At 40.4% G+C, this 11,935-nt stretch overlaps 1 protein-coding gene across 1 annotated transcript in view; it reads right to left on the reverse strand.

The window, feature by feature from the left end:
* Positions 1-11,637, reverse strand: part of B4GALT3 (UDP-Gal:betaGlcNAc beta 1,4- galactosyltransferase, polypeptide 3) — a 14,242-nt gene extending 2,605 nt beyond the window's left edge. The window contains exons 1-4 of the mRNA XM_009330424.1: positions 11,316-11,637; positions 3,685-3,920; positions 2,607-2,797; positions 1,927-2,053 (exon numbers count right to left, since the gene is read on the reverse strand). Coding sequence (XP_009328699.1) covers positions 1,927-2,053; positions 2,607-2,797; positions 3,685-3,920; positions 11,316-11,553 — 792 coding nt within the window. The 5' untranslated portion in view covers positions 11,554-11,637. The remainder of the gene's footprint in view (positions 1-1,926; positions 2,054-2,606; positions 2,798-3,684; positions 3,921-11,315) is intronic.
* Positions 11,638-11,935: the final 298 nt, after the last annotated feature.

Consider the following 11,935-nt stretch of genomic DNA (forward strand, 5'->3'; position numbering starts at 1 on the left):
GGCTACAGAACTGAAAATATTTGTTAGTCTAGAGCCATCAAATTATTACAATGCTTCATTGACAATATGACATACTATTATTTCTGACTGAGTTTTAGACAAGGTTTCCTGTTTTCTGAACATAAGCTTATTGCACATTAAATGGACAAGAAAAAGCAAGAACACTAGTTTTGCTGTTACAGTTTTTGCATTGCAAGATTAAACTAAAACCGTAATATGAAACAGTTAATACATTCATTTACTGTTAAGAAGAACCCAACAGACTTTCCTGTAGTTGATAATGTTAACACATAAGTGGTTCCAATTAGAGTAGTATTTTCTTCTAATAAAAGGTAGATCCTGGTGTTTGCTAGGACTGTAGAGTACTGCTATCTGCCAACTGTAAGTAGCAGCCAGCATGTTTTTTCACTAACTCTGCTTTAATCAGCAGTATCCCAGCAAAAAATCTTTACACAGGACTTTTTTTTTTGACATTTCAATGTCCAATTTCAAATACTAATTAATTTTGCTGCTACATGGTAAGAAGTGCTTGAGTACCTCCTAAAATCCAAATCTCAGTAGGTGCATCAAGCTGGCCATTCAAAAATAGCCAGCTCATTCCCAACTTCTGCAGGTTGAGACTTCAGCACGTGAATAAATCATTAACAAGCACTGTCCATGGCCTCCATGTACCTATGGACCAGAACACTGCTAATCATTAGTGTAAGTTTTCAGAGAAACAACACATGATTTACTTCCCTTCAAGAAAGGGCTATTTTGGGATCTACAGACCCTACTTGCCTTAAGAGATTTCTGTAAGGAAGCGCACTCTTACGCATAACTGGTGTGACTCTCTACCACTGGTACCGAAATCCACATTAATTGCCTAAGCTGTAGTAAGAACAGCTGACAGACCCGGCATTGTAGTGTTTGATTTAAAGACCTATTTTCCTAGCATTCCATTCTTCTAGTAAATGCTGAATCTCTAAACAATCATACACCCTTTTAGTTAGCTTTCTCTGAAAGGAAAAGCAGGAATTCTATGTTAGAAAATCTGACTTTCAATTCCCAGAAGAATACTGCTTTGTAATAACTCCTACAGTCCTCGAACAGAACATTCCACCAAAACTGTGTAACTTGTTACACTGTACAAGACCAAAAAACACACAAGGCGTTCATTGTCAGTTTAGTTTTATAAATTCCCCATGAGCTTGCCTCAGTGCAGGATGATGAAGGTGCACAGTGCAGCTACAAAGCTGAATAAAGAAGCTAGGTACAGCCATGATTTTGTACTTGAAGAATTCGCATTAGGCAGAGTACCTGGAACTAAACTCACTGTATTCACTTCTGTAGCATGCTGCTGCCACAGCAACTGAAGTACAAGAAAAAACATCAGATCTTGCTGTCACTGACTCACAGTAGCACACAGGCTTCTCCATCACCCAGCACTGAAGACAGAAGTTAGAATTCCTTGCGTTCCTTAACTCCAAGTATCGGTGATTAGATAATACTTGGAGCAACCCAGATGCCCAACATAACTTAAATTCCCAACTGTCTGAGAATTAATAAGTACCTTCTTGGTTTTCTTATTTGTCAAGCTTGCTGATTCCTTCCTTCCCTTGGGGCTGTTCATGTCAATGGAGTCACTTGTCAACTACTGGTGGTTATAACCCCTTGGACGTACTCCAGAGCGACTGAAGGCACAAGGATGTAAAGTAACATTCCGCCCTCCAGAGTCTGAGGAAAGCTTTGTCCTCCCGGCACACAATGATTGGATTCATGGATTCTGAGCATCTTCTGACATTAACCATTCCCAATGCCAACAGCATTTTGGATTATAATGATACTGCGGGCACGTTAAGGAACAACATCTCAGTTCCTTTCGCAGGGTAATGCTACATGTTTCACTAGCTAGCTTGGTTCTATTTTAAGCCTGTCCTGTGCTTAGTACCTTGTAGCAATGTCGTCATTTTCACCACCACTGCCCCAGTACGTGTTTGGAAACCCATTCATCTTCATGTAATGTTCTGGAGTCAGAGCAGATACACCCCCAAAAAAGGACTTATATGGCAGACTAAAAGAGAAAGAAAAAAAAAGCATCAATGTTGAAGGCTAATACCAGTCCTCCACAAACTAACAACGTGATCCAAGTCACACGTATATTAATTGCATACCTTACAGTCACTGTCATGACAATGCCAAAACCCAAAACAGTAAACCCGGTGTAATTCCTACCGTGTTCCATTCCCCCCGCAGCAGACCAAAGTAAAGCCGGTTTTGAAATTCACATCTTGGGTTAGTTCAAAATACCTGCATCCTATCACACATCTTCCACATGATCCAATAATTGCCACCCTGTACTTTTATTCTGGAACGACAGGCAAACAGAAATCTGCCAGTCATTTGCCAAGCTGAGCTAACAGCGGAACAGAGAACTGCAGGCAAGGAACTGTTCAAGATTGCATGTTTAGGTCAAGAATACCCTTTTTCTGGGGAAGTTATTAGTGCAAAACTAACGAACAGAAAACCTCTTAAAGGTTGTATCTTTCACTGTCCCCATTCATACTTTCCATGCAGAAAGTGAACCAATTATGATACATACATCCAAAGCAAATGGAGGCCCTTACGTGTACTGAAACTTATCCATGGCACTAGCCATATGCTTGGGATAGTATTCATCGCAAACATAGAGATTATAATCATTCTCAGGTACTAGGTCCACATCATGCAGGAGAAGGCAGTCCCAGTCTTCATCCTTCAGGGCTTCCCGGACACCAACATTAAGCAGCTTTGCTCGGTTAAATGTACCGTTCCCCACCTGGAAAAGAAAACCTACATTTCTTCACCAAAACAACAAAGAGGATAACTCAATTAAAATTTATGTTAGTAAAAAAGCCTTATTCAATTGAACAACACTGGAATGAATCGATACTGGCTGCAAATTTCATGCTCCAGACTCTGAAAATTTCACCCATTCTCTTCACAATATTCTCAGCAATTGTAAGCTTTGCTGTGTCAGGGGCTATATACTGTGGGCACCTGAAGAAGGCTGACTTAAAAGACCAGTAAGCCAATCCTCAGGTGTACATCTGCACATCAACGCTTTTGCCCTGACTACTGCTTATTAAAGCTTAGAAATGAGAAAACAGATCTTGGTCAAACAAAAAAGCTTCTTCTCCCTCCCAATCAACTATCAGTTTTAATTAATGAATCCAAAACTTGTTCTCTCACCACTGATCTTTTGCAACACCTGTCCATGTTAGTTAAAAATGGCTGTTTGACCTGCATAGGTTGGCCCACAGCAGGGTCAAGCCAGGTATTTTTATTTGATACAGACTAAAAATATCAAACTTCACTTTAGCATTTAGTCTCAACAGTTTTGCTCAGTAGCCACACTGACAAGCTACAGGCAAACTACATTCAACTCTTGAACAGCTGAAAATACAAGTTACCACTTAATGACAACTTTATCCCTCTAGAAGGAAAAAAAGCAGAACAAATCAATAGCAGAATGATGATGTTGACAAGTGGTATGGTATTTCAATCATTAGCAGCCATAGAGATGGGACAGCAGATAACTGACCTGCTCTAAACCCATGCGTAAAACCATACTTCCACATCACAAGATTCACATTTCTTGGTCAGAACCCAACCCTTAACTGGGAAGCTCAGCTATACCACCAGGCACATCTGATTTAGATTTACCTGCTGAATCAAGTAGATGCTGTAACTGAGCTGCTGACGCTGCAAGAAAGGATGAATATAGTAGAGAAGATGGTGAAGGTACTTCTCCTGGTTCCTGTAAGCTACAAGGATGGCTGATTTGTAGCGGGCCAAGCAGTGAGGTGGCCTATAGCGGCCACCAGACTGAACAAAAGGATTTTTTTTGATGATCATTTTCTCACTAGGGCGCACCCGGAAGGTGATGGTTAACGGACCAACTGTAAGGAGAGACAGAAAAAAGGAAAAAAAAAAGTAAGATCAGTGATGTTTCTCAACCTGCATTCAAACCCATCAGATTAGCTACAGATGTTTTCTACTTAAGACACCAGCCCCACCCTAGCACAGAACAGTTAACGCCACGCAGATGCGCCCACATGACGAATTCCACCACTGCCTGGTGGTCACCTCCCCACGGCTCCACACCGAGGTGTGCCGGGCTCAGCACCAGGCCAGCAGGCAACCTGCCAGAGAGGCATCCCCAGTCCCAGCACAGCCAGCAAGCCTCACCGGGCTCTTGCACAGCTTGCTCGTTCCTGGTGTTGGCTCCCTACTACACAAGCAAACCTTCACTGTAAGAATAGTGCTGAAAATGAATCAAGACGAACAGACATACCTGCTTTTGCTACCCATATGGAAAAAGCCTCTAAGCCTCTTTCAAAGGAGATTCAAGGACAAAGATGTCCAAAAGGATAGTCAGCAGGTTGGGGGAGAAGTAGTTTAAAGCCTGGATGAATACAAATGCTTTAGGAAATGTTAGCTTTACCATAAAAAAAGTTTCAAGTTCAATTTGATGTTATAATCACATGCCACAAGGGCATATGATACACAGCGATAGGTAGTACTTCAGAATTTTGGAAGCAGATGACAGAACTGAGAAGGAAGAAGACAGATATTACATATTTTCAGGAACAGGCGCAGGGTAGCAAAAGAAGCTACATATGATAGTTCCTCTACTCAGCACCTCGATTTTAAATGCAAAACATATCCAGTATGTTTAACAGTTTTTACCCAATTAAAAAAAATAATTCTGCATTTTTATCTGAATTCTTCCATCCTTCAGATGGAAAAAGCTTGACAAGTCACAAGTAAGAAAGAATCAATATAAAGTGTCAATCACCATTTTAACACAAGTAACAATATGAACAAACAAATTCTACAATTATTTAAATGCCTGTCCTTCTGGGTAGTGAGAAAAGGTTCCAGAACCAGCAAAAGAGTTATATTTACACACAAATCAGTGTGTCTTAACGGTTTCCAACCACTATCAACTTCTAAGGAAATAAAGCACCAATGCAGAACAAGATTAAAATCTATTACTTAAATGAACTAGGAGGAAACCTTTACCTAAATCACAGTTAAAAGCTGACAATTTCAAATGACAGCTTTAAGTAGGACCAACAATTCTCTGCAGGCCATGCTACCCAAAGACAAAATATTTTTTTGCACCAGAAACCTGTGAGGCAAGTTGTTGGGGTTTTTTTTTTGGTTGGGTTTTGGTTTTCAAATAGCTATAAATAAGTTTTTATTTTCCTTCCAAGCTCACAGTTAATCCTATGGGTGTCTTAAAGCAAGTTTTCAGCATCTTGTAAGTCAGACTCCCTCTTAAACCACTGAAATAAATTATTCTCTCAAAAAACTTCTGATAGTGAAGCCTGAGAGAGAAAGAGCAAACATTTAGGCCTGGTGTTTAGTAGCTTTCATTTGAGCAGAGAAAGGTATGGGTGTGTCTTAAGTCTAATTAAGTATTTAAGCAGGTGAGTCCAGAGATACTTCTTCCAGCCCATCCTACATTCAAGTCTCTGCTACAATTCTAACGAAAAGAATTGAGCCTGCGTTCACCCACATCCTGTTTAACTGATGCAGAAGGAAGCAACATCCCTGCACTGTTTTGTTTGGGGTTTTTTGAGCACTAACAAGGCTTAGGGACTAAATTCAAGCTCTCCATTCAGAACTGGGAAACATTTTGCTAGTATGTGGAAACTGGTATACCTCACATTTCTGATGGGCAAACCTCTACTCAGTAAGTGTCCCCTTTTCCTTCTCAAAGAACACACATAATGACATTTCCTGAAGGTCGGTCTGAACAGCCACTGATCCCCTTCCTCACACTGTCAAAAAGGTCTGGTCACTATGAATCCCACTTCATGGTTTTTGTTGGTTGGTGTTCATTTTTAAAAGGAAAACCTGAATTTTGCTTGTCAGCAAGATCTTGCAATAGCTGACTCCTAAGTATCACTTTTCAATACTTCCCTAAGTATCTAAAACACAGGCAGAATTTGATTTCGACTGTGTTACCCTCAGTAGAAAACTTGAGTACGTTGCCGTCCCTTTGTACCTGAAAGAGTAGTTCATCAGAGAATCGTGCTGTGGGCCCATGAATCTAGATCACATTTATTGTTAAGATTTTATGATGTTATTACCTACTTCTATGCAGACAGTTTCCTGTTCTGCCTTTAAGACCACCACAATTCAGTCCAACATTGTTTTTAACCTGTAATTTATGTTGCTTTTTAGATTGATGAAGTCTTTGATTATGAGATCTTTTAACTAAAGCACTATTAACCACTGGTTTGATGACAACTGGAGCTTGTTAAAGAAATGTTATATTCAGATTGGATTTCAACTCCAGATCATTGCTCCAAGGAAAATATAAGAAAGGAAATTAATCCCTTTTGTTCTCCCACAAAGGCAGCGTTTTGTTTTCTATAATATAATCAGGGCTCTCTGTATTGCAGAGTAATATTCTGTAGCAATAATTCTTAAATTCCAAAAAATCAAATCTAAATTTGGACATAAGCGTATGAGTAAGATAATGTGCAATAATTTCACTATTGTTGTCTCCTTCCATACTCAAGCATATGATTCATGAGGGCAATATCTGCATTTTTCAGGTTTTTCAAGATGTCATGTTCTCCTGAGCTGCCCAGCTCCATACCTCAAACAACTCAGCTCAGAAACTCAATCTAGTATACGCCAAGGAAACACAGAAAAGACGACAGTCTGTGACTTATATCCCCAAAACCTCTGGCTGCCCTACTCTCCTTGGCTATAAACTAAATTCTGGCTCTCAAGTCTCCTTCCTGCCCAACTAACAAAAGGCTAATGCACTGTCATCCAATTAAATCCCAGATGTGAACAGAGCAGTTGTAGGCTGGACAAAATAGGGAAAAATAAGACTGCTAAAGCGCAGCTTTGGGAAAGGAGGAAAAGCCCATCTTCGACATGCTAGAAAGCACAGGATCCCAATTCAGACAAGGTACAGAATCAACACCCTGAAGTGTCCAAGCAATTTCTCTGTAGCCTGGTTCCTAAGCTCTTTCTGTGCCTGTACCATCACACAGAGGGTGTTTAATTAATATGAAACTTTTGCGTGTAGAGTTGAAACTCACAATTCCCTGTCTGTATTGTTAGCCGGTGCCAGTGACAGCATACTCCCCGCTTGCTTTACTTTCTAGGCAACACATTTGACCATCAGAGGGATCTATTGATTTTGACCCGATCTATCCCATCTTAGGAAAGAAACTCCATGACTTCTAAACTCCTTGCTACACATTTAGACTTAGCAGCTATAATTACTGAATTCAACCAGAATAAACAGAACTTACACAAGCTAAACAAACGGGAACAGCAGCATGGATTAATACCTCACTGAGAAAGTGCAGCACCACCACACACTACATTAATAGAGTCATATTTGTATAATTCTACTACTGCTTGAATGAAAGCAACAAAAAAAAAAAGGCAGACCAACAGCCTTAATTTAAGCACCAGTTTCTAATGACAGAATACAAGGCTGCCTCAACTGCAGCTGAAAATAAACCTCAGCACTACCACCTTTTTACTTCTCTTTAAATCCAAAAGAAGAAACTCTAGTAGGACAGCATCTATTAGGAAATGCAGCAAGAGCGAGTCATTACCACAACAGATGGTCACACTCATGAAAAGGTTACAACAGATGGAGATGAAAAGGAGTAACTACCAGAAGAAGGGCTTGGAAAAAAATTCTTCCCTAGCACGAGCATATTTAAAACAGCAGAGTTACAGACAGAACTTTCGACTATTAAAGTCCTCAAGCACCAAACCAACTCATTCAGCACATACCATGCATGAAGTAAGGTACCTCTTTAAAAACAAAAAACCAAAACCTGAGTCTTCTAGCATCAGGCTTCTTCCTGGTAAGAGGAAAAGATGAACCAAAATAAACTACGCATCTTGCATGCAATGTGAGAGTCAGATTTTGAATTTAAATGCTACTTCGTTAAGTTTGAATAAGCACAACTCTAGCATATTAAACACTTGTCTGTTTCCTCCTTTTTGTTTTTGGAAAAAGCAAACTGGTTATTTGTGTAGAATCTTAAACCTTTAAGGGAACTTGAGTAATTTATTCACAATATTAATGAAGACACTGAATATCTAGTACAACGCTTTTCAAGTTGTTGGTCACAAAAGGTTCAATGGACACCACTAAGAGCTAAAAAAGTAACATTAGTCAGCAAGAGCCTAATTCCTCCAAGGCAGAGATGTTTAGCAATTATACTTTAATTCTTACTCCGCAGCCCTGGGAGAACCAAGATGCTGTAGATTCAGGAGGCAGGAAAAAAACAGATGAGCGGCAAGCTGATCTTACGTTCAAACAGTTATCGAAATGATCTACTATATACATAAGTGGAAAAAGTGCTGCACTTCATAAAAGCCCTGATGCAAAAACCATTTAAGCCATTTGGCATTCTTCCACTTACTTTAACACGCTTTGGAGTGGACACAGTGACTTATTACCAGCTCTAAATTGGAGACTAGAGTCCTCACGAATTGATTTGAAATCTCATTTAATGGAGTTTATGAAATTAATATTAAAAGGCATCATTCTCTCTGATATAACACTTCCAAGAGCGATCAGTCCCATGAGAGAAGATGGTAACAACCAATCAAGTAATTTATAAAGTATTTATATATCTATTAATATGTGCCCATTACATACAAAACAAAGGTCAAGTACCTTGCAGAACAGCATGCATTTCTCAGGGAGTGGAAACCAAAAACATCCAGAAGAGGCTAGCATATAGTAATACCAGAAGAAATAATTTACTACTTATATTTAAAGGGAAATATCACCAAGTAAAAGTTAAGTTGTAGCAGAGCACTAATTTTTCTTAAGCTGAATCTGTATCAATGCTCCAAATGATTTGTATTTCAGAGCAACGATGCTTCATATGCTCAACTCCAGTATTTCATGCAGTAAAACTTCCACAATTATTTTGCCTTGTTTTTTTTTCCTCCCAGTCAACTTTACTGTTTGCTTCTGTCTATAACTAACATTATATTTTCATTCTAGCTCTGAAGTACCACATGCAGGCCAATCCCCTCTGTTCTCAGCACTCTCAGGGATGGGCAGAAGAGGTCTTTAAAAGATTTCACAGCTCTAAGAGCATTGATTAGTGTAATTTTACCCTGCGTCTGCCTCCTCCATATACGTCACTACTCTTGCCTATCTGATGGTTTTCACCTAGGTTTGTTTGTTTTTCTTTTTTTTGAGATCAAAGCTTTCTCATTTGACTCTTTTCAGGACAGCAGATTCTCATCAGTAGTGGAGACAAGCAGGGTGCACGCACATTTCTGCTGTGTTTTTTCAAATAAAAAATTAAGTTGGAAACACAGAATTGTAGCTTCCCAAAAGAACTGGTGGGCTGTAGCTAGCGATAACAGAGACTGCACTAAGACCAGTACAACTGGAACCTGTGCAAAAAGGCTCCGTACTATTAGTATTTCAGTATTTATTTAGTAGAGCTGTTTCCAAGGGAAATGTTGACGCATATACCCTAAAGTTATCATACAAGTTCATCATACATAGTGCATGTATTTAACTTCAGCAAAAAAGAGGAAGAAAACTTCCCAAAAGAACAAGCATCATTACGAAGATTGCAGTCTAAAAAGGCTCATCTGAAGCGTCCCAGCAGCGTTCTCTAACCTCAGTAAGCAACTTGACACAAGAGTAACCACAGCACTAGCTTTCAACAATACTTCCACCTGTGAACCAAGGTCAGCCATTTGCTCTTGCTGTGCTCCACGTGGGGTGATCAGCTTTCCTAGAACAGCAGGGCAGCTACTAAGTAGTGCTCCCAGGCTAGTTATATGCAAGACTTAGATATGCAGAAACCCGTGCAGTACGGAAAAACAGACAAGGGTAACTTAATACACAGTACTCTAAGAAGTAGGCATCCCCACATCAGCTGTAAGTGCATGCTTACAGAACTCATCCATTCTTGGCTGGCTGAGTGGAACTGACTGACTGTTACCAAGAGACGCACCACTTTACTGTTGAAGATTATCTTAAGTTTTACTGAATCTTTCTACGTTTGGTTGTGAAATAATCAACTATAAGAACATCTTGATTTCAAGAAGTTAGCCTCTATGTTAGCGTTATGTATGGGTTGCTACGTTACTTGCTATCTGAGGCTGTGTTGCTTGAAGTCCCTATTCTCTGGACCCTCTAGACCATAACCAGAGCACCTGGGTTCTATTGTAGATAGGATGAGTTATTTGACAACCTGGCAAGGTAGATATTTAGCTGGCCAACTTGGCAACAAACTTACTTTTAAGGTGTCCTGAAGTGAACTGCCTTCATTATAATACTAAAAAACACACCCACAGGTCAAGACCACCCTTGCCCAGGTGAAGACCCTTCCCCCGCGCAAGCGTAGTAACAGCAGAGAATGACACAACCGATATTATATGTAAATCACTTAACCAATCATCGTAACTGGGAGTGTATTACCTTGTATAAATGTAACGGTGATCTGGCCATAGGTGTGCTTGATTTGTGGAAATTCCACCTTGCACCCGGCGCCACACTGAAGAATGCCTGCTTTCTAAAACTCCAAATTGAGTCTTAGAGAGTTCCTCATCTGCCAACTTACGGTAACGTTACTACCAACAAACTTGTTTTATGAGTTTGACTTTGTTTTTACTTAAAGTTTCTCAACTGTTTTAGTAGTGCAGTAGCTGGATTAATGCTGCCTCTAGGATCAGCTCTAATTTGGTCCTAGTGTAAACACAAATTAATCTGTGACCAGACTTTTAAGTCTAAAGGAGAAGTTTCTACATCTAAAGGACACATAAATGACAGGCCAAAAAGATCACCACGAAGAGCAAGGTGCCAAGCTACATTCTCATACAAACGATATTTAAAGCCAACAATCAATTTATATAGAACTACAGGCTTGATATAAGGCTGAGATAAAGAACCCAGGAGTTACAGTGAGTTAGAGGTCAAAATTATGCTGTTACCAAAGTACAACCGTTAGCACATTTTATACAGGACCACCAAGAAAAAAAGGTGTTACAAACTTGTTATCAACACCATGCACTGCTTTCACTCTTGTTCTACAATCTCTATGTAGCCAAATCCTTAATGTTGGAATTTTTTAGGTCAGTAAAGTACTTTTCCTCGTATAACCAATAAAAATGAGTTAATTAACACCAGAAAGTTTTGTCAGCGTATTACATCAGTATAGAACTTTTAAAGCAGAAAAGTTTGAAGAATATACAACTTACAAAGTGTTCAGCATTACCACGTACCAAAGCAGCTGTTTCAAACACTACCAGTTTATACCTACCAAATATTGGTGACTGCACTGAGCAGTACGGCATAGCTTCTTCACTAGGAGCTTGGGTAAACAAGCTGAGGTTTGTGTACACATCATGAGTTTTTGAGTAATCCAGAATCTGATGCGAGTCTAAAAACCCATGAAACACATTTGAAGGTCCACCTCGGTAGAGTATCAGGATAAATATTGCTTGGAAGACAAACAGAAACAGCAGAAAACAAGGATTTTCGACACGAGAGAGGGACATAGTTTTTAGCCCATGCTCTGGAATCAGACCGGTGAGGAGTTTTAACTGCCTTCCACGAGCTGCCGTTCTACCTTCAGGGCTACATCGCTATGCACGGAAGACCTCCTCCTCCTCCTCCTCCTCCTCTTCAAACCTTTTAAGGCGGCAGCCTGCTCTTCTAGCACGGCTTCGTCAGGACGCTTTGAGCCAAACCACCCCTCTCCGCTACAAGGTCTGCAAGGAGAGAAAAAGCCGTTCGAGCCCACGCAGAGCGTGAGAGCCACGGGGCAGCGGCACCCCAGCCCGGCAGGCAGCAGCACAGGCGCAGCGGCCGCCCTCCCACGCCCTTACGCCTCCCCCCCGGCGGGACAAGCTCTCTGAGGCGGAGGCAGCGGCGGGAAGC

The sequence above is a fragment of the Pygoscelis adeliae genome, unplaced genomic scaffold, assembly GCF_000699105.1.
Source record: "Pygoscelis adeliae isolate BGI_AS28 unplaced genomic scaffold, ASM69910v1 Scaffold120, whole genome shotgun sequence".
NCBI lineage: Eukaryota > Metazoa > Chordata > Aves > Sphenisciformes > Spheniscidae > Pygoscelis > Pygoscelis adeliae.